This window comes from Podarcis tiliguerta (assembly GCF_965153285.1).
Source record: "Podarcis tiliguerta genome assembly, chromosome: 10".
NCBI lineage: Eukaryota > Metazoa > Chordata > Lepidosauria > Squamata > Lacertidae > Podarcis > Podarcis tiliguerta.
In genome coordinates, this window is record NC_139543.1 from 33048342 (window position 1) to 33070116 (window position 21775).

Consider the following 21775-nt stretch of genomic DNA (forward strand, 5'->3'; position numbering starts at 1 on the left):
TATCCTTTGCTTCCCACTCAGTTCAACCTCTTTCCTTTGGGAAAGCAGGGGGTCAGTAGAGTTTTATCTTGCCTAGGTTGACTTGAGCTGGTCTTGCATAGCTGTTCTCTTCTTACTAAACTACCAAACCCTGTCCCAGTTATAAACACAGCAATATAAACCCACTGCATCCCCTAGTGGCAGTTGCCACTCTGTATATATGACACAAACTACACTTTTCTTCATTGATTCAACATGGCAAGTGAAAAACATTATAACACTGAGCACACAAGACTTTAGGGAAGGGAAATGAATTAACATATATATACCTGATTTTTCATTCTGAATTTTGAAAGGCTTGCAGCCCACCCCCCTCCCTGAATCCTCCATTTCAAATTTCATATGGGTAATATGAGTCATATTGATTTTTATAAAGGAACAGAATTTGTGGTTTTAATAGATTGTCTCACACCTTAATTACAGAATGACGCCTATGGGTCTTTAATATAAGCGTATGTGGGCAGTAATTATAATACACATAGTTTAGTCTCATACTTAAAAGGTGAAGGCTTAGCCCACTAGAAGGATTAAGCATTTAGTTATGAGGTAAAGTTTTGGATAGGAGTTCCTTCGGAGATGTTATTAAGCAACCATAAAAGCTTTTAGTTGCTTGAAGCCCACTTGCGTTCAAAGAACAAGTGAGCTGAGCTACCGCATTGGTAGAGAATCTGTGGCCTTCAGATGTTGCTAGACTATACAGCTGCCATCATACCTGACCACTGGCTATGCTCGCTGGGGTTGATGGGAGTTGGTGTTTAACAGGTTCCCCATTCCTTGGGGTACAATCTGCTAGGCAAGGAAGGGAAATCCTCTTCTCAACTGCAGTCACACACACTGAATGTGGATACTGAGAAGAGATCCCAGACACTAACATAAACCAGAAAAACAGGAATCCAAACTCTCACCATTCAGTTCCAGTAACATGATTTACTGAAGAGGCACCTTTCAGTGACGGTGGAACTTCCAGGTGAGACAGAACTGCTGCTCCTATATAGGGCTCAGTCTAAGACTAACTGCTGCTGAAGCAATATCCGAGCAGGGCACACTTTGAAAATATGGCACCCTGTGCAAGGCTAAAATTTGTGTAACTGCCCCACACTATCCAACAGGAGCTCCACAATGCACTTATGATTGGATTCCATTCAGCACTTCCCTGGCAATCTCAACTGAGAAGCTGGGATTGGTCGAGAACAAGTGACAAAATATTGGTGTTTGAATGTTGAGTAAATGCAACATTCACACAGCAGAAATTCAGTTAAGAGCAGATATATTGATAGCCGCAACTATACTTTTTTCTTTTTTAAAATGACTACAGAGTGCCTAAACTGTTTAAGAAGTACAAATTCAAAACAGAAATTCACACAATGGAACTAGTTGTGTGAAACTTTGGACCTCAGTCTCTACATATGATGTCTCAAGACTTTTCCAGTACAAAAAGGAGCTTGTCAACCTTGCTCACTATAGTAGTGTGTTACAATTAGTTAAGAGAAGAGCTCTTCAAAAGAATGGTGTCAGCTATCTGAGAAGACTTTAGCAGGCAGTTCCTTTTAATTGTATTCCAACAGGAGTAGTGCTAAATACTGCTTATTTATAGTCCCGAGAGAAACATTTGATAGCTGCCTATATATTTTTCATTTATCTCTCCAATATTGGGTTCTAGCAAGAACCCCTGGCTGGATTAGGAACATGGTACTGACTCAAGGCCTCTCAGCTGCTCTCTCTTCAAAATAGGAGCAGCAGCATTATGCACACTTTTTAAAAAGCTTAAATCAAGTAACACACTGTTTAGCCCCCGCCAAAACGCCATGATTCTTTGCATTACACAGTAAGCTAATTAGAGCTTACCAGGAATGCATAGGCTCCTGGAGAGGAGCTCATCCCTCTTTGCTTCTCTCTCTAGTCCTTCTTTATTGCACTGAGCTAATCCACGGTTTGGCAAAGTGTGGTGTTCAAACCTGGGCTCACAGTTAAGCTCTCATCTTGTTAATTTTGAGTTGTAGACAAGAATAAACCCTGGCTACAGCTCATGGCTAGTTAAGAGAGAACTTCACCACACACTTGGGTTTCGGTGGCATGCTAAACATGGGAATAAAAAAGGCTTGAAGAAGCAAAGCATCTGTGACTTCTCCAAAAGCCTGTGCAGTCCCACAGCCATAGTTCGGCTTACTGGGTCATGCGAACTAGGCCAATGAAATATTCTTCAGAACTATTGCATTATTCACATGCAAACTTAGGCAGATTTAAAGCAAAACTCAGATGATTAATTGAATAAGATTTCCTTCATCAAGCAACAGCACTGCTGTAATAAAATCAAAATACTGAGATATAACCCCACAAGAGAACCTTAGTAAATTTAAATAATTAATTAAAAAATAGCTAAATATATTTAAGACAGCAAGTCAATATAGAAACAACACAATTCTGTGCTTTATCTATTTGCAAGATCTTTTATTTGTTTACTATCACATGGATGGCTACTAGCTTCCACTTTTCAGGGAGATTATCGCCAACGGAACAAGGTTACTAGTCACTATAGTACAGACTAAATTATACCCTAATCAACAGAGCCATATATACGTGTTCCATTTTGAGAATGATTTAAATTTAGTTTTCCAACTTTAAAAAAAACCTAAGGCCCCTACTATTTTCACATTCTTGTTTATTTTCTTAAGTCACAGCAGACTTAAGCTTGTGTGCATGTACACACACATGTGCTTGCACACAAATGCGCAGTTTCTGTAGTTCAGCTATTCCACCTCCCTCTCCTACTTTTGTGTCTGATCATTCATTAAAAGCTCGGCACTTGACAGTGTCTAGTGGAAGAACCTAATCATATCACGATCTGGGAATATGATAATATAGCTCTTTACATGTTGTAGCAGAAATCATTTACTTACTTGAGGATCCCTGGCAGTCTTTGATCTCATCATGATGCTTGAGGTGACGTGCAATTGAGTACGCAGAACAGCAGACAAAAGCAGCAAGGCCAAAAATGGAGAGGGAGAATATAGCAGAGGAGGCAGCCACAATTAAAGGCAAGAGAGAGAAAGGGAAACAGCATGTTAGTTTGAAACTAAAAATAAAAATGCACATCAGTCCTGATTAATTTTCTTAAGAACAACACAGCACCCCCCCCCCAAAAAAAGAGAGAGAAAACAAAACAAGTGTGCTTAGCAACAGGCCATTATTAGCTTTGCTACAGTTAATGAATGACTAATTTCTCCAGAAGTACAAATACTTTTCAAAATTATTTTTCATTTATCCAATCACATAACTCACCAACTTCCACTGTAAAAGGGATGCCTCTTACAATAAAGGAAGTTTAACTTTCATTCAATCTATTAATAGTAGAAAGTAACTGCAGAACTTAAAATCAAGTCTTTACCTTCAGCTGACAACAGCTAACTAAATTCTACTGTATAATACTACATCAAATATAGTGAGCTAGAATGGAATCTTGCTCTAATGAGGGAGGTGCATACAATATTGTCAAATATATTATTAAAAATATGGATTTCAAGTGGGCATAATAATTTATTCTAATAGCAAACTGTGGAAGTTGAATGAATATCAATTTGGAAGCAAAACAGGGTAACCCAAAAAATGGGGGGTGAAGTGGGGGGGGGTAGTCCATAGGCAGCCTTGGGGAAGTGGGTGAGAAAAATGTTTGATGAATAGTATGAAGGTTAAAAAATACTCCCTTCCTTCAACTACAGTGAGATAAGTCAACCCTAACATTAGGGAAAGTGAGGCAACTGCTCCAAGCAGCGGCAGCACCACCACCAAATGTTCCTTCTGTGCAACTCCCATTTCCATTTGTTGCTACACAACCTCTCCTGGGTACCCCTAAACTGGCCTGTTGTCTTAGCATGATGAAGAATGCAACCTGAACATCATGAGAAGATTCCCATTTCCATTCAGCTAGAGCTCTGAATAGAACTCCTCTCATAGATGGGATATTCTACAACCCTTTGGGTTCCCACTTGAATGATATAAAATTACATACGGATGCAATTATACAATATTCTTCGTAATTATTAAGCATTGTTTTAAAATTGCACCATGCATTTAAATTATTTAAAACCTGACAGGCACAAACCACTACTAATAGTACATCAAAACTGTTAGCAAGAGTTGCTGTAAAAGGCTGTCAGTCTAAGCAGAGGAAGAGCTGCTGGGCCTTCTTCATTTTCATCTCTCCTCCGCTTGTTCAAACATGTCTCCCCCAGCTGCTTTTCCACTGGGGGGGGGGGTAGAGATGAGTACACGGGTAGGGGGAGTTCTTCCTTAGGGAAGAAAATTAGCTGTGGGGGATTTTGAACAATACATTCTGAAGGGACGGTAGTGTAGTCTTTCTTCCATGGTTACTTTTAATATAAAAAGAAACACAGACCATCACACATGCCTCTTTTGGCCCTTACAGATATGAGAAAGCCAGAAACACATGTGTCTAACAGTTCTTTGTCATTTAGTGGAGCACTTTAGTGGAGGGGAAAAAAATCATGATAAAATCAGAAATGTATGATTTTTAAAATAGTATCCTTTTGGAGGTGTTCTTTTGTTAAAAGTGAAATATCTGCTATGTAGTCTAAACTTGATTCGTACCTACCTTAATAAGCAACTGTCTAAATAGTTGCATGACTGAATATTTACATGTTCTTTGAAGCAACCAATGAACATCACTATGACATGAATGTTAATTACTATAATAATAATAATATCCAGTATGCATCTGAAATTCATTATGCTTAAACTATGGTGTTAACTAAAAACCTTACCTCAAATCTATTAAATACTTCCTTCTCTGTTTAAAGATTCCTGTCTGTTATCTCTACTAAAGGAAAATAAAATGTATCATATTAAATCAAGTTGGGGGGGCGGGCTAGCATAGCTCAGTGGTAGACTATGTGCTTTGGTCTCAGGATCAATCCCTAAAACCTCCAGAGAGGGATGAGAAACATCTCTGTCTGGAATCCTAGAAAGCTATTGTCAGTCAGTGCAGACAATAGTGAGCTAGATGAGGGGTAGCCTTCCAGTTGTTGGTGAGGGCTTGGGGGAGTGGGGAGTTGTAGTTCAACATCTAAAGGACACCACACTGGTTACTCCTGAGCGATGTGGTTCATAGTCAGGCTGTATAAGGCAGCTACCCATGTCTGAAAAACATGGAGAGTGGATCATGACCCACTCTGAAGTGGGTTAAACTAGCAACACCTTTGCTAAGAAAAGTAGGAAGATCTGCACACAGTCAAAAATAAAAATAACAATCAGGACTGTGTCCTGTATTGCAGATAAAAGGTTATAAGCAAGTTCAGTATCTGAAAAGTTTGAAAAACAACTCGCTACAAGAGAACTTTTGCCTTGCATTGGCGGTAACATAATTAAATAATGTTCAAGATTATGGAATATGTTTGCGCTGATAATGTTATGGAGGCACTTTGGGACTGTTTGAAGTTAGCATAACACATCTGAGAGCAATGCTACACATTTTAACAGACTTTTATTTTACAATTATAGATTTAAATAATAATAATGGTAAGTCAAACTGTCTTGAAACAATAGATCAAGTGTTCCAAATCAACTAGAATAATCACTTGCTAAATGAATGTCTTCCAAGCTCATTGTGAAAACTACATGTCATCTCTCATGCAACGCTTTGAAGGAAAGAGGAGGAGAAAGACAGAAATAGCATCTTAAGCATAAATGACTCAGATGAGTCTTACAATGGAGCAACTATATTATCAGTACTTACATGATAAAATAGAGCAGAGGATAGTCTAGCCACTAAGACCTCCACAAGCCTGTACAACTGAGCAAATGCCAACAAGAGAAGCACTGAAATGGGAAAGCTGAGTGAAGCAGATAAAAGCTGATCGTCCAAGATTATTGTAATGGCCAGTATGTAAATATTTCAGCACTGCATAGCTAATTACTTTCAAGGAGCTCCTAAGCAACAGGCTAACACACAAGTCTACTGAGATCTGCTACTGCTATATTGTACTCGTGAAAAAAATCCCTATATATACTGTACTGCCTCAAACTAATTAAAAGAGCTAAACTACAATCTGACATATAAAAATCGCAGTTCATATTATGTAGGAAATAAGCAAAAATTTAGTTTTTCAAACTCTTACAACGTAGCAGTTTACTTGTTGAATATAACAATTTATATAGAAGAAAAGGACTTTTTCAAAAACTGGGATTCAACATTTTCTTTCATGTTGCTTACCTAATTAGAGATTTAGTTATTTCTTTCACTTTATTTAAACATTTTTCTAAATCTCAAGCTGATTCTGGTGAGCCTAGAATACAGGCACATCCATTAGAGAGAAGAAAAATGAATAATTTCACTAGTCAATGGCATCTATTTGCCTTTGATTTTTTTTTTGTCCTGGCCACAATATCATTAAATTGAAGCTTTAAATTAAGAAGTCTATTCCAATTTGGTTGTGTTATCTCACACTCTTACCTTCCACATAGTTCAGGAAAAGCAGCCCAATTTTCAGAATGGCATTTTGTTTAACACTGAGATCTTCTATGCTTCTTCTATGCTTTTTCTGTTCTAACAATATTCCAAATCTTTGCAAACTACCACATGATGGAAGGCAACTGCTTTCACAATTCTTTATCTACCACTACCATTTCCTGTTGCAGTTGCTATATATTCTGCTTCTTGTGTAACCCTGTTATTTCTTACTTCCTACCAGGTTCAACATGAGTTTTCTACTGGACCAGTTTAAACCAGCTGTCACCAACCTCGAGCCCTCCAGAAGTTTGGGACTACAGCTCCCGCCAGCCAGCCATGCTGATGAGAGTTTTAGTCCAAGAGATCTGGAGGGAACCAGGTTGGTGACAACTGGTTTAAATTAAATCAGAAGTGTGAAAAGGGAAAAAGCAAGCAAACTGCAAGAGTTTATAAAACGTATATTTGATATTCAATTTCAAGTTTTTACATTGTAGACACACAAGTTATGAAACACTGCAAGGTTCTACTCTGCACTTTCTACTAAAACTCATCTGCTTTTGTGGTTTAAATTAGATGCTACTAAAAGAACAAAACCATCAAAGCATTTCCCTCTTTTTTTCTTTTTTGAGGGTAGGGAATTCTTCTGACGATATGTGCTTAAACCTCACGTAACTCTCTTTTACACACCTTCCCAGTGGGGAAAATTGTTGATGTTTATTGTGAAAGGGAAGGGGCACTCCTATTCCCACTTACCTGAGATTAAGTCCCCCTGAACTCAATGGAATTACTTCTGAGTAGAGATGTTTAGGATTGCAGTATTAGTTGGTTGTGAAGCTACATGGCTGTCTGAGGAAATGCCCTTTGTTTAGGATTTAACCATTGCCAGTCACTATGTACAAAATTACTTACCGAAGTTCTATCCGGCTCCCCTTCAAAGCTAGTTGTCTCCATAATGAAGCAGAACTTGTCTTTCACTTAAAGTCCTTCCATTCTGTATCTATCAAGAAAAAACACACCTAAAATTAACTGTGAATATAGGTAACATATTGCAACTGAACGAATTACCTTTGATGAGTAACACAGCAGGACACATTGTTCACCATCAATACTATTTATTTCTAAAAATAAATAAGAAAGCAGTATTTGGAAATGATATACTGCTGACTTTGTTAGAAAATAAAGAAAAGGTAGAGAGGTGAGCAAATTTTGTTCTCCAAAGTATTTACACGATAGCTAACTGGATACAGATCGCTATTCAGTAATAGGCTATGTGAAGATTACTTGACTCTCAATTTAAATCAGTAAGTTGATGAAAATAAGCTGATGATACAATGAACAAGCTAGAATCAATTGCAGAATTCTTTGCAGTTCAGTGGTTGTCAAAGAGTGTGGCAAGCCACACTGGTGTGGCAGGAGAGGATGGCAAGTATGGCGGGAAAATTCAAGGACAATCAAAGAAATATTAAAACATTTCAGTATCAAAGTAGTTGTTTTTTAGTTTGCAGAATATGGATCGATATCTTTTCAAAATGAGAGCAAGAACATCAAGTGTAGGGCTGCCATACATTTGGGATTCATCCTCCGAAAATAGCATCCGGGCAGATTTCTCAGAAAGCGATTAAAATGTCCAGGAAAATCTGGGCATATGGCAGCCCTTTTTGAGGGGTGAATTTCCTAAAAAAGTAACTTGAAAAAATCTCAGCAACTTTTGTATCTGGATTTTAACTTTTTGAAATATGGCAACCCTAACCAAGTGATACTACAAGCTCACCTCTCTCATTGAGTTTGTATAAATACTTAAGGTACATATGTAAGAGGCTCATTTATAATTATATTTTGGGAATGATTCATGCTTTATACTTTCTGGGTGTCCAAGGATATTACAAAATAATTGTGTCCCGTGTTATAAATCAAGCACTGTTGGGAGCTGTTTCTTTTTGCTTTCCAATGTATTTCTTATCCATAAAAAAGTTGGTGTTGCACGAGCAAATTTTTTTTTCTGAAAGTGTGGCCCAGAGAAAAAAGTTTGAAAACCACTACTGTAGTTGATGTTATTAGCTTTTGGGAAATCATGAAAGGACCTCCCCTCAAGATGTTATAGGAGCAAAAACGGGAGGGGGGACGGACATAGAAAGCTGTTTTAAGCATAATTGGTGCACTGGGAAGTTGGAAGTTACAATTGAGGAAGGAAAGGTCAACCCTTCTTCATCTGATGCAATCTGCATGAAAATAACACAGCCCTCCAGCAATTATGGTTTTTTTAAAAGCTAAAGCTCCATGTGGTGTGGTAAGTGAAAGAGAGGAGGGGTGAGTGGGTGCTGTGGGGGGGGGGTTGTATGAATGCATGTGTGTGTACAAGAGAGGGAATGACCCCATCGACTTTTGCATTGGGTGCATCTAAAACAGGCATGTGGCCCCCATAAGGTTAGCTATAAGGGGATGTGGCCCTCAGGCTGAAAAAGGTTTCCCATACCTACTGTAACCAATTTGCATATAAATCACTTCTGTTTAAGAAGTTTCAAAGTACAATTTCATCATCATTATCAATGCCAATTAAATTCCCACAATCCTGTGTATGCCATCCTCAACAACTGGTCTACAGTATCTGCAGCCATGATGTGAACTGCTTGAAGAAATTGTGTTTTCCACTAAATTTTCTGTATTGAATATAAGCAGTACTATCCAATAGTACTGAAAGCACAGCACACGGAAATTTTTTGCCGTTGTAAAAGAACTACTGACAGTGACTAGTGCTGGGAAAAGTTTATAAACCCACCCCTCCCCTATAAAAGAAGCCAAAATAATTTGGTTATTGATGTTAGCAACAACAGAAATGCCATAACAGAAATAAGATTCTTTAAATCCTTAAGATCAAAGAAGCAAGATGGTAAAAGAAACACATCCCAGTAGGAAATGTTTATTTCATTCTCTCTAATAACACACAAACTTCTAGATAGATAGAGACAGATATCAAAAGCCTGTTTGCATCAATGTATTTGAGCAATGCCAGGACAAAAACAAATCAATAAAAATCTACGCAACTAACAACCCAATCATATGTATATTTACTCTGAAGTAATTTACTTCCAAGGTGCCAGTGCACATAGCATTGCAGACTGAGGTTCAGTTGCAGTATAAAGATCCAACTCCTATGAACCACTGTTTATCAATTCAGGAACAAGCCTTGTACCTTTCTAGTTATTCCTTCCCACCTTCCATCATACACTCAACATTGATTAAGATACCTGGCTTGTGAAGCCACAGTTTCTTGTGTTGTCTGAACCATGAAACAGTAGTTTTAAGGCTTCCCCCAAATCAAGACCAGAAGTAGAATCAGATCCTGATTTGAAATGAGGTTTTTTTTTTTGTTCAAACTTCCTAGAAAACTGTGGATTAAAGAAACCAGGGAAATTCCATCAAAGGTGGACACACAAAGGAAGAGGGAAGCGTTAGGAAAAATATGTGAACACTATCATTATCAGATGAAGATACTAATGTCTGCACTGGGCCTAAAGAAAACTTCAGCTGAATTTAACTTTTAGAGGTAAGGCCTCATACTTACTGCACAGAACAGGCAAAGCCCTGATTATTTTGTTCCGAACAGCAGTGGAAGCCATGGTAATGTTAGCAACTCCTCCACCCCACCCAGCAATGTGTAAGGCTACAAGTTCATGCATCCATGCATTTTGCTGTAACTCCACCACAGTTCAACCATAGGATCTACCCCCATAGATTATCTATGTAAAAGAAGAATTTGATACTGCCTTCTGGAATATACCAAATGTACATGGCCACCAAAATGAAATTTGAATTACGGTAAAATATACATACTAAAATAGAATGGCGAAATTTCATGTTATTTCAAAGTTTTAAAGTTTAGTCATTTGCTTAGGACACAGGACTTACACATTTGGAGACTGCAAAAGGTAGGGATTCATTGGTTTACTCCAGCCTCACATTTAAACCACAAAATCTATACCAAAATATGTATTTTTAAATGTAGTTAATCTCAATGTATGCATTCTAAACGTACTTTATCCTAAAATATGCATTTATAAAATATTTTTACACTTTATAAAGCTGAGAACTGTATCACAAAATTTAAAGAAGTGCAAAACCTGAAGATACTTATATTCCAATCAGTGTATTATTCCAGGGGCTGTGATTTAAGTCAATTTGCTTAAAATGTGGGTCAAATGAAGTCTCCACCGTCCCCAGCAAAGGACTTCAAAATAGTCACTGCTTGGTCATGTAACACATATTTCTTCTCCAATCAGTTACAGAGAGAAGATTCTGCAGGCAAAAATTTTGGCTGTATATTCTAAAAATAAAGACAATTCTAAACAATGATACATGTTCTCTTAGCTAAAGGTATTTATGCTTAACTTCACTTAGACAGAAATGTAAAATTCAAATTTATAAATGGGGGAAAAAATACTACACTCACTCATCCAACAGATGGGCATTTACAAGTATTTTCCTCATTCAGCAATTAAGGCTTAAGTGAGAAGAAAATGAAGTAACACCTCCAACGCTTTCAACATGCAACTGCCACCTATTTCTATATACTGTTTATAATTAACCTGCATAAACCTTCAGTCCAAAACATGAAAATGCAAATTGTCATATTGTATCTTCGGAAGCAGAGGAACAGATATTTGAATTCTTTCCCTATTCGGCCCATACCTAACCATTAGGAAAATTCCTAACACCATAGTAAAAACACCTTTTGTCAACCAGAGGTTGCAATATGTAGCAATATGTATTTACTGTGAATCCCATGGCTTACCACATTTGTGAAACTTGCATGGTCATCTTATCCATTTAGTACTACGGAAGTCTGCATAATTACAATGTTTCTCATTCACTCAGATGAGACGTATAAGCTCATTTACTCAGAGTAGTTTTCAAGCAAAAGTTGCTTCTCTATTCACAATCTTCCATTTTTAAAATGTTTTTTACTGAGCTTTTAAACAACACATACGAAAAACAGAAATCTAAAAATGATATCCAGCAGTCTCACACAAAGGTAAGTTACCATAATATAACCTTCCCTGTTACCTGGCAATAATGTTACTTCCCGTTCCTTAAAAATCACAAATTCTGTGTCAAAGTACTCTTGCAGTCCACTTGGTATGAAAAGTTGGGCCAACCTGTTACAGATAACTCAGAAATAAGCTGCCCTAGTGGTCAAATAATTTCAGTAAAGAAGACATGGCTGCTTGTTTTTCTCACTATAGTTTATTTAAAGTCAGCCCCTTATGGGCTTCAAAATGACCCAAGGAACTACAATGAGCAAGCTTGATTTAAGTGCCACAAACAAGTTAAATACATGATTAAACATGGTGTCTTTGGAATCGTACCCCACAAATCCATTCAAACTGTTATAAAGGAAGCAGTAACAATGTGAGTAAATGTGGGAAAGTCAGAAAGTAGTTATTTCTGACAAAACTCTTACATTGTGGCTATAGTATGGAGCATAGATTCCACTACATTTTCAACACAAATACCTGCTGAAATATTAGATGTTAAATTTTTCACACTATTACAGATCAAAGTCAGCAATGCTTCATAAATGAGCAATTCAATTTATTACTGTAATTAATGAAAAAAATATTACTGATCAAAAGAAGGTAAGACCATAAACAGGAACTAGCTTTAAGGAAGATAATATTAACAATAAACGATATCACCCCTTTGGATAAACTACTGGAAAGGCTACTAATTAAGGTAGCCCTGTTACAGCCTTGGGCTTCTTTGGAATTACTGAAAATCAAGCTTTCCAGTTTATCAAGACAAATAGAAAGGTAAGAATGAGAGGCTGTCATGTGTTAATTGGGCAATGAATCAGAGTATCAAATCACAGAGATACTTTGTGACAATAATGTTAAGCAGTCATTCCAAAAAGGCATCCCAAATGCTATTTGCAAGGAAGTACTTTGTATATATGTCACACATTCACAATATCCCATTTCTAGGAGCTCCACTACCCTGTCATGAAGGTGGAGAGCAGAATTCCTATGCCCATAAAGATGATCACTTAGCAACCAAGTGGCAAAGGGAAATTCCAGGAGGACATTTACATCTCCTTTGCCAAACAGTAAACTGACTCTTCATAACAACTCCAGCATGGCATGCAGCAGCTCCCACAATAAGCTGAGAGACCAGGAGGCCTGTAGCATTATGCAGCTTCTATTTTCAGGCCAAATCATTTAGCAGATAAATGTTTGAACAGAAAAGAGGCAATGCCAAACTTAATGTCTCAGGATTGCTCAGCTGCAAAGCACACTGCTTCGACTCCCATAGCTCATAATCATACGCTTTGAGGGTTGTTTTTTTTAAAAAAAAAAATACAATCAAGCAGTATATAATGTTTGTGAACCAGATAAATAGGTTTTACCCCATTAAGCAGCCATTTTGCTTGGGTTAATTAAAAATGAGTTCCTCTCATATTTCAGAGTTCAGGACAAATCACACTGCTTTTTACTCTTCGCCATACAGAGATACTATGAAGGAGTAAGGGACGCAGGTGGCGCTGTGGTTTAAACCACTGAGCCTCTTGGGCTTGCTGATCGGAAGGTCGGCAGTTCGAATCCATGCGAGAAGGTGAGCTCCCATTGCTATGTCCCAGCTTCTGCCAACCTAGCAGTTTGAAAGCACACCAGTGCAAGTAGATTAACAGGTACCACTGCGGCGGGAAGGCCACTCCCTGCAAGGCCCTTTCCACCTGGCCTAGGGGGCGGGGCCCACACCTACCAGCCCCACAAAAGAGGAGGCTCCAGGCTATTGTTTTATTGATTTATTGATTTAGTATGCTGTAAACCGCTTTGAGATTTTTATTAAAAATATAAAGCGGTATAGAAATTAAAAAAGAATAATATAATAAAATTAAGTAAACGGCATTTCCACATGCTCTAGCTTCCGTTGCGGTGTTCCGTTGCGCCAGAAGCAGTTTAGTCATGCTGGCCACATGACCCAGAAAGCTGTCTGTGAACAAACGCTGGCTCCCTTGGCCTGATAGCGGAGATTAGTGCTGCATCCCATAGTCGCCTTTGGGTGGACTTAACTGTCCAGGGGTCATTTACCTTTACCTTACTATGGAGTAAAGTCCAAGCTGTGGACATGATGAGCAGGCTACAAGAGATATAATGGCACAAGACAGCACAAGAACTGCCTAAGTGAGTCTCCATTTTTTTTTTTTGTATTGTTTAATTTCACTGCACACAGGTGGTATAGTGACATTAAAGGTTTTTTTATTATTTTTATTATTATTATTATTAATGCTGAAAAGTTTCACTAACAACAAAAAAGAACATGGAAGTCTCTTGCAGTGAACTGGAGACTTTCTGCAAAGAAGAAACAACCATACCTCTAGGCAGTTTCTTGAGCAACCTGCGAACATTTTAGACAAATTCAAATAATCTGTATAACCTTTGATCCTGCTTGTTGCTGAAAATTCATAGCTGTGGGCAAACTAGTGAGCAACTCACAAAGTCTTTCCTAGCAGAAACTGAATACCACTGACAAAATATTGCACTATGTTAGTGAGGTCTTGACACAGCCTTTCTCTTAGCCATTGAGGATTTTAATAATAGATAAATAAAACCATCAGCAGATAGCAGAATTGTAAGAATTAAAGATTTTTAAGGATCAAGATAAATAAAAGATGTTTAGTACCAAAAGGTCATTAAATTTGACATCAGATTAGCATATCCAGGGAGAGAATGCAGCACCTCTGCTGCAAAAGCCTTCAGATAAAGGGCAGCTGGGGAAAAGAAGGGAGAATTAATGTGTAGGATTAGGAGATCACTATTACTACAAATGCTACAAACTGTAGATTTATTCTACTCTGCCTCCCTCCAACAATAAACACCAAGATTCTTTAAATGGCCAGTAACCACTTTCTTTCACTTCTCTAACAAGTGGGCAAAGACAGTAAAATAAAAGCAGAGTGAAGATGAAAATGAGAGAATGGAAATGAAACAAGAGCAGCTAACATATGCAGAACAAGACACCATCAGCGGAAACAGGATAGTAGGAAGCAAAAGGTAGTCATCACGGCCTTCAGCGTTACAAATCCTTAGTCAACAACTAGCTTTATACAATTTTAAACAGAGGAACAGAACCACATAACAAGGACTTCACTAGAAGGAGAACCTCGAAGACATACTTTTAAGATTGTCTAAAAGCTACTTGCTTTGGAGCACTTTTTCTGGAGTGCAGCTATATATCCTGATCCCCATCATTGGACTTGGAACTCACACTGTCACCAAAAGCAGGTTGTATAAAGGTTTTATTTAGCAATTCAGTACAGCGCACAAACATGAGCCTACAGGTTACAATGTCATAAAACACAGAAGACCTCTAACACGTTTATCCAACAAGTGACACATATCCTAGACTCTGCTTTTGAATGCATGGGCATGACTATTTGTGCAGCAAGCAGCCCAAGTCTGAAGACTGGCCAAGCAAATGGGCACGCTGGGCATGCAGCACTGGCATGAGCTGGTCCTGGTGCCCTTGAAGATGAAGGCATCAAAGCTGGCTCACTATCCATTTTCTACCCAGGTGCCTCTCTCAAAGCAGACAGCCACTCCCTCACAGGAAAAGGGTCTCAAGCCAGCTCACTTGCAAGTACTGAAGCCTTCAGAAGGCCCACAGGCAATTCACTTGAGCCCTCCTGTGGATCTGAACCTCTTCATCCCCCAACTTCCCGTGGACCACCCACTTCTTGGGTTCCTGAATCATCAATCCCCAATCCACTAGAGCCCTTGTCCAGATTGGATTCCCCCAGGTCCCTGAGCTCCTCCCATGCCTCCTTTGAATGATACCACCCTCTCTAGGAATTCTCCAGGTGACTCACAACCCATATGGACTTGGGCCTTCTTTGTGGTAGCTTACTCAATCGTGAGATCCACTTGCCTTACTTCTCTTACCTTTCACAAAGTTGATAAAGCAAAATAAAAAAACAAGAGGGCTGTCAGCTGCTAAAGTTTAATGAGTTTTATAGACGGCTAGTTTATTTTTACTTGTAAGTGATTTAATTTAGAGAGTGTTACTGTATTTTTATTTGTTTATTTGTATAAGCACTTCACTATTTTTGTAAGCCACTGCAATAATATTCCATGTTAGTTAACATAATAAATAGGATGAGTCTATTAGCATAACATAAAAGTATCTGTGTATATTGCAGCACATGCAGCTCAGTTTGCAAACTGTCACACGCCTTTTTTCTGCTTTCCACACTTAAAATTAATGTTTTTAAACTGGCAACAAGCCTCCTTACTGCTATATGAATCTGCAGTTTGAGCAACAGTGCTGCAGAATCTTTGATATCATAACAAGCGTAAATTTTTCTAAGTAATCTATGCAAGTCAGCCAAGGCAACCATTTCCCAAATTATTTCCAAAGGCGGCAAAAGCAGAATAAGATCTTGAAGACCTGATAAATAGAGTAAAGTAAGTTTACAGACAGTCCTCAAAGCACTTGTACAGATAGAATCCCCAAAGGAAAAACCATTTGAGAATTGTAAGCATACACTGAGAAATTTGAAACTAAATCAACACTTTAAAGGATGGGAGGAAAGTAGAGGAATACAAAATAATATTAAGACAAGGAATGCATGGTTCCAAAGGGACTCATACACTCTAGTTTGAAGAAAATTTGCCTGGTAACTCTGCATATGAAAAAGAGTAAACAATAGAACACTGGTGCTATAGGTGGCACACTAATTTATCTCTGACCGCTAGAGAAAACTATTATGCAAAAATATTATGTGAAAACAATCATATTTAGGAAATAAGGAACAAATCTGGGCAACTACATATTTTTTAATGAAATGTTACATTTTATATCAGATAGTAATCTGATCTATGTAATTCAGTGAAAGGTTTTTTTAAAATGCATATTTGAATTGCACACGCTAGACGACTGAGCTGCAGTCTAAAATTAAACTAGCATATTGTTCTGCTGGCTGCTACAGATATTTGCACAGCAGTGAAACCAACCAATATTTGTTTTTGGTTTAGAGTTCTGTTCTTCAGAAAGCCAAGATCCAGTTGCATCCTTTTGGGGATTCACAAAAATGCCAGCAAGGTAAAGAAAGAAAACAAATCACTTGTAGTATATGTGCAACATATGTGAAATGACTAGTTTTCATGAGATTTTTTAGGACTGAGGGCCCTTGAAAAAATGTAAAAGTAAAATTACTCCACAGGAAACGAAAATAATGTTTGCAAAATTTCTAATGGAATTAGAATCATTTTACAGAGAAAAAGAATTTTTAAAAGCCCTGCATCTGTCAAGACTCCCAGATATATTAAAGGTAGTGTGCAATAGAAAAGCAAATGTCAGAAGACAAACTTTCCAATCATAAGCTGATTCCGACATACTTGAAAAAGTAGAACTTGGAAAAAGGAAACTGGAGGTAGAGTCACAGATTAAATCATACTCAAACTGAATTTGTACAAGGAAATCCTGTCTGCTCTCAAATGGGAAAGAAAAACATTTTTGCTATGTGGGAGCAAAATCACTGAGATTTCTGAGAAAGGCAGCCCAGTGGGAAAAGATATACCTCAGAAAGACATCCAATAAAGAACGAAAAAATCTTTACTGCAGGAAGTTACTAAAGAAATGAGGCAGCAGGGAGACTAGAAGGAATACAGTAAATGCGGGACAAAGGAGATAAATGCACATATTACTGAAGGATGCATAGTTCTTTCCAACAGTCAGCCCTCAAGCACCTGGGCAATCACAGAAACAGAACTATACATTTGCATGCACGCACACACTCAAAATCTTGTCTCTTGTACAATGATTTTGAAGACAACCACATATATTATAAATGTCTATGCTGAAGTATTCTTCCACAGCTGTATGGTCTCTGTAGTTACAAAAACGAAGCAGTCTCCTTATTAAATTCAATAAACTTGTGTTGGCATGGAAATGTGCAAGTTTTTTGGTTACACAGAACCATGAAGCAGAAGTGATCTAGATCACAAGTTCACAAAAATCAGGATTAAGGTTTTAATCACTTTAAACTGGCCTCTTCACAAAACAGTATTAGTTGACCAGAGTAAAGAGATTTGTGTATGTAAATAAGCTCTATTTTTTACAGCCCAATTCAAGGTGCTGGTATTTACCACTGAAACCCTAAACAGGGCCAAGATATTTGAAACACTCCCTTCTTCCATATGAACCTGCCTGTCAGATAAAAGAATAATCCAAGATCACTGGCCCCCATGACATTAGGGTGGGCTATGTATTTTTTATTCTACTTGCCTTTTGTTTTTTTAATTTGAGACTGAAAGCTTAACTCTGCTCTTTTTGTTTTTGATATTCTAATCCTGATATTGTTTAAATTGGTTTTTATTTCATTTTAACTTTTGTAACCTCTCTTGGGGCCATTATTAGGGAAGAAAGGTAATATATCCACAAATATATAAATGTTTGGTGTTATATACATCCTAGATGTTGTAACAGAAGAATTCACTGGATCATGGACACAATACAGTAATCAATGCTGTTTAATTTATAAAAGATGAGCCAGTGGCAATGACCCACCAGAAACTAGAGCTAGCCTCATTTCCAGAGTCAAGCATGAGCCGTCGGCAATGTGGAAAATGGGATTTAAGAGATCCCACTACTCCTTACCTGCTATCATCACTGCTAATTCTTTTTTCCTCAACCCTATTAAATTTCCTTTTGTCTTTTTCCTTTCTTATGCTCCACTGCATTTTTAATGTTATTTTTTAACAGCAAAGTATCCAGAAGCTAGATTCTGATGAGGTTCCCGAATAAAAGGCTGTAAAACTCTTGCACTTGCAACCTACCTCAACTTGGTGACACTGCCGGTAAAAACAGCCCTGCCTCTACAGATTCATGCAAACAGAGACCTGTTCATTGCCACGACAACTGGCAAATTATGTATGCATGCATCATGCTGGATTCACCACAAAAATATATCCTCCTGCACCTGCAGTGAGTGCAAAAGACATGTTGATGTTTGTTAGGATAGAGGCGGCATCAGCACAGGGGAGGTTATTTTAAACAGTCAAACCAACTATAGAGTATTCTTAAACCTGGCTTGGTACTAAAAAATTGCCCAATCTTGCCAAACACAACTGCAGGCCATATCCAGAAAGTCTAGCTGGTCCTCTGACCTTGCAACAACTCATCCTTTCCTCAGATGTTTTACAACTCATTTTTTCCATTATTTTCTGTAGCTGCAGAATTTCTGAATAGTGCAAGGATGCACCACAGAACTGAGAGAGAGCTTCTATTGATTCAACTCTGTTTCTATGTTATAACACCAATCACAAAATCTAAAGTGTGAACAGAATCATGGCCTATTTAGAAACATGTTGTTGGCACCTGTCTGTCTCCAGAGACAAAAAAGTGCACCTCCAGGGTTTAAGTCAAACCGCTGCGTTAGCAGCACCTGAGTGACCTCCCTGGGATGCAAGCCTGAACAGTGTGTATGGAGGTCCTGGGCTGTCCAGAAGAAAAGATCCCTCCTCTTGGCCTTGATGATGTGGTCCAAAGGAAAGAAAAGCAATACGTTTGGCACCAGCTTGGCTGCAGGAGTTGACAGAAGGAGGCGTACAAGGCGCCATCCAATTGTCTTAGGGACTCCACTCCAGATTTGTGTAGGATTTACTCCTTAGCCTTTTCATCTCCCAAAGATATCCTGCAAAGCAGCAGAAGTTTAGAATCATATTTTTCCTTCTCCTAGATGGGTTACCTTCCCTTCCCTTCCCTTCCCTTCCCTTCCCTTGACAAGCCCCATCTGTCACTCACTTCCCTCTGCAGCACATGAAGAAACCGCTTTCTTGACCACTGGACCCGTTATTGGTCTCATCCTCTTAATCTGCTGGAGCCTGTCTTTGAACGCAGGGGAAGTCCCTAACTCACTGAGGGTTTGAGACACATCAGTTATACTCACCTGGTTTAGTAGGCCAGTTGAAGATGTTCCCTGGGTGTGGCCACTGTCACATGCTGACAGCTTCTAGGAGCCACAGGTGAGAACTGAGTGCGGGGTGGGGACAAAGGGCACAACATGTCCCACTAGAGGTAGTATTTCCCACCACAACACCCCATATACCCCTTCAGAAACAAGCACTATATAAATTAGAGGGGTGGCTGGCAGGTAAATTTGCATAGAACCAACTAGAAACTGCATTCATAATTATTTAGGAGCACATAATACATACCTATCCTCAGAATAAATAACCCAGCTGCTGTCATACACTCAGACTCCTAGTAAACAACTGACCAACCCACTTGCACAGGGTTGACTAATTGGAGGAAGGAAAGCAAGTACTGAAAAATCCATGTCAAGTTGTGGGACCTGCCAATTATTGGCAATGACAACAACAAGGTAGGGTGTGATTACTTTGCAACTTATATGGCACCACCCTATTACCTGCCTGGTTTTCTTGCTTAAGCCTCTTGCAGCACCTTTCAATTCCCCTCTGCCCACAAATTGGTTATATATATCTCCCTTAGCAGCTCTGCAAAGGGGCAGGGTAACTTGCACCCTTAGTTATAGGTGGAGGAAACCAGAGAAAAACTGCCTGATTGCCCTCTATTTACAGGAAGTTACTGAAAACACGTGTTATAAACCTAATATATAAATATGATGAATTCAAGTAGAGTACGGCACATTAAAATGTGCCTTGTCAGGAACCTTTATCCATCTGACCTATTGTTACAGAGATAAAACCCACGTGTGCAAGACTAGAAAGCAGATATAAGAATTAGGACTCACTCCCAGTAGTTGCCAGTTTCCATCGCTTCCACCCCCGCTCCCTTGGGCCACAACAGCTCTTTAACTTTTTTTTATGACAGCAGCACCGGCAGGAACGGAGTCCCCTCTCGCCTCCGTGGCTGCTGTCAAAACCGCCAGGGCTGGGAGACGTGCCCAAGGTCACGCCGCGCCAGCGCCCAACCCTGGACCCCCTTCCCACAGACGCTCGTCTGAATGCGTAGGCCCCCCACCCCCGCGTCTTCCCCACCGCCGCTCATCCTCACTCTGGGCCAGCAAACGCCCAATGGGACAAGGACGCCCCACGGCTCGCCAGGGCAACGCCCCCCACCCCACCCCACGCCCGTCCTCCTTACCTCGGTTCCCAGGGGTCCCCGGGCGAAGGGGCGGAGTGACCCCCTCCGTCCCCCGGACCCGCCACCCCCGGAGAGAGGGGCCGGGCCAGAGCGACCAGAGATGGCTTGAGGAGGAGAAAAGCGGGACGCCGCTGAGGGAAGCGCTGCCGCCTCCGCCGCCCCCCCCCCCTCACGCCGCCGCTCGCGCTGACTGAAGCCGGTCGGCCGCGCGCCCGCCTGCTCGCTCTTCTCCCCCTCCCCTCCTCAGTCTTCCTCGCGGACTCGCTGCCGTTGCAGGTTCGGAGTCGCCGCTTGATGCTCTCATCAACGGCCGCCGCGCTAACCTCTCTATCGCCTCCTGCGCACAGACCCTGCTGTGGAAGGGGACCGGCGCGCCGAGGGCGGGAGGGGGTGCCTTTCGCGCGCAACCACGCCCTTCTCGGGGATCACGTGATAGGGGATCCTGGGCACGGCGCTGAGGTAACAGGCGGAGACGCCGCCCTCTGGGGTTTTTATTTTTTTTTAATCCGCTGGTTCTGCAGAGCTACATGCAGGCCTCGCGCTGTGGGCCCGCCCTTTTTGCCTCCCGGTGTCCCTGCGCAGAACAGCCTGGCGAGAGAATACGTACTTGGCTCCAGTTCACACGCACGCATATAAACACGCGCGCTCTTTTCTTTCCCCAGGGCCAAGCAGCTCAGGATTTCGGGGCGGGGGGCCGGTGCGCGTTCAGGGCGCCACCCCATAGACAGAAAAGGCAATTTTTTTGAGCTTTTGCTGCAGTCTTCGCAGCAGGATATTTAGCCCAGATCATCACACCCCCGTCTCCCTCCCATCAGGGTTGCAACCTCTGGAACTGCATTACTAGGCATTACTAGGGAAGATGTGGAATAAGCTCAAATAATCGTAATCTTTTTTCCATTAGTTTTCTTCCATTAAAACAATGTTTTATGTAAGATCTGAACTGTTGCTAAAAGCAAATTTTAGCTCATTCATCCGGGACCTGAAATTATGTTAACAACTTAAACTTCTGGTTCTGCAACTATCCCTTCTGCTGAAATCTTTATCGGAGTTCTTCATGTTTGATCTTGCAGCCCCCTCCCTAGAAACTTCTTAAAACACTGCATCTTTCGGACAAGCTGCACTAATTTGGAAGCATACTCTTTGGATGCGTGA

The 21775-nt window shown here is 39.9% G+C and overlaps 1 protein-coding gene across 12 annotated transcripts in view; it reads right to left on the bottom strand.

Moving 5' to 3' along the window:
* Window positions 1–21288, bottom strand: part of OSBPL8 (oxysterol binding protein like 8) — a 67240-nt gene extending 45952 nt beyond the window's left edge. For 2 of the 12 annotated variants that reach the window (XM_083400623.1, XM_083400640.1), the window contains exons 1-3: window positions 20624–20896; window positions 7412–7499; window positions 2937–2973 (exon numbers count right to left, since the gene is read on the bottom strand). Coding sequence is in view for 7 of the 12 variants with exons in the window: in XM_083400637.1 (XP_083256763.1) it covers window positions 2937–2973; window positions 7412–7453 (79 nt within the window). In the remaining 5 variants the exon portion in view is untranslated. Of the gene's footprint in view, window positions 1–2936; window positions 2974–7411; window positions 7500–9747; window positions 9769–20270; window positions 20587–20623 lie in introns of those variants that run through there. The other 10 variants (XM_083400639.1, XM_083400636.1, XM_083400637.1 and 7 more) reach the window with 9 other exon arrangements.
* Between the last annotated feature and the right edge of the window lie 487 nt (window positions 21289–21775).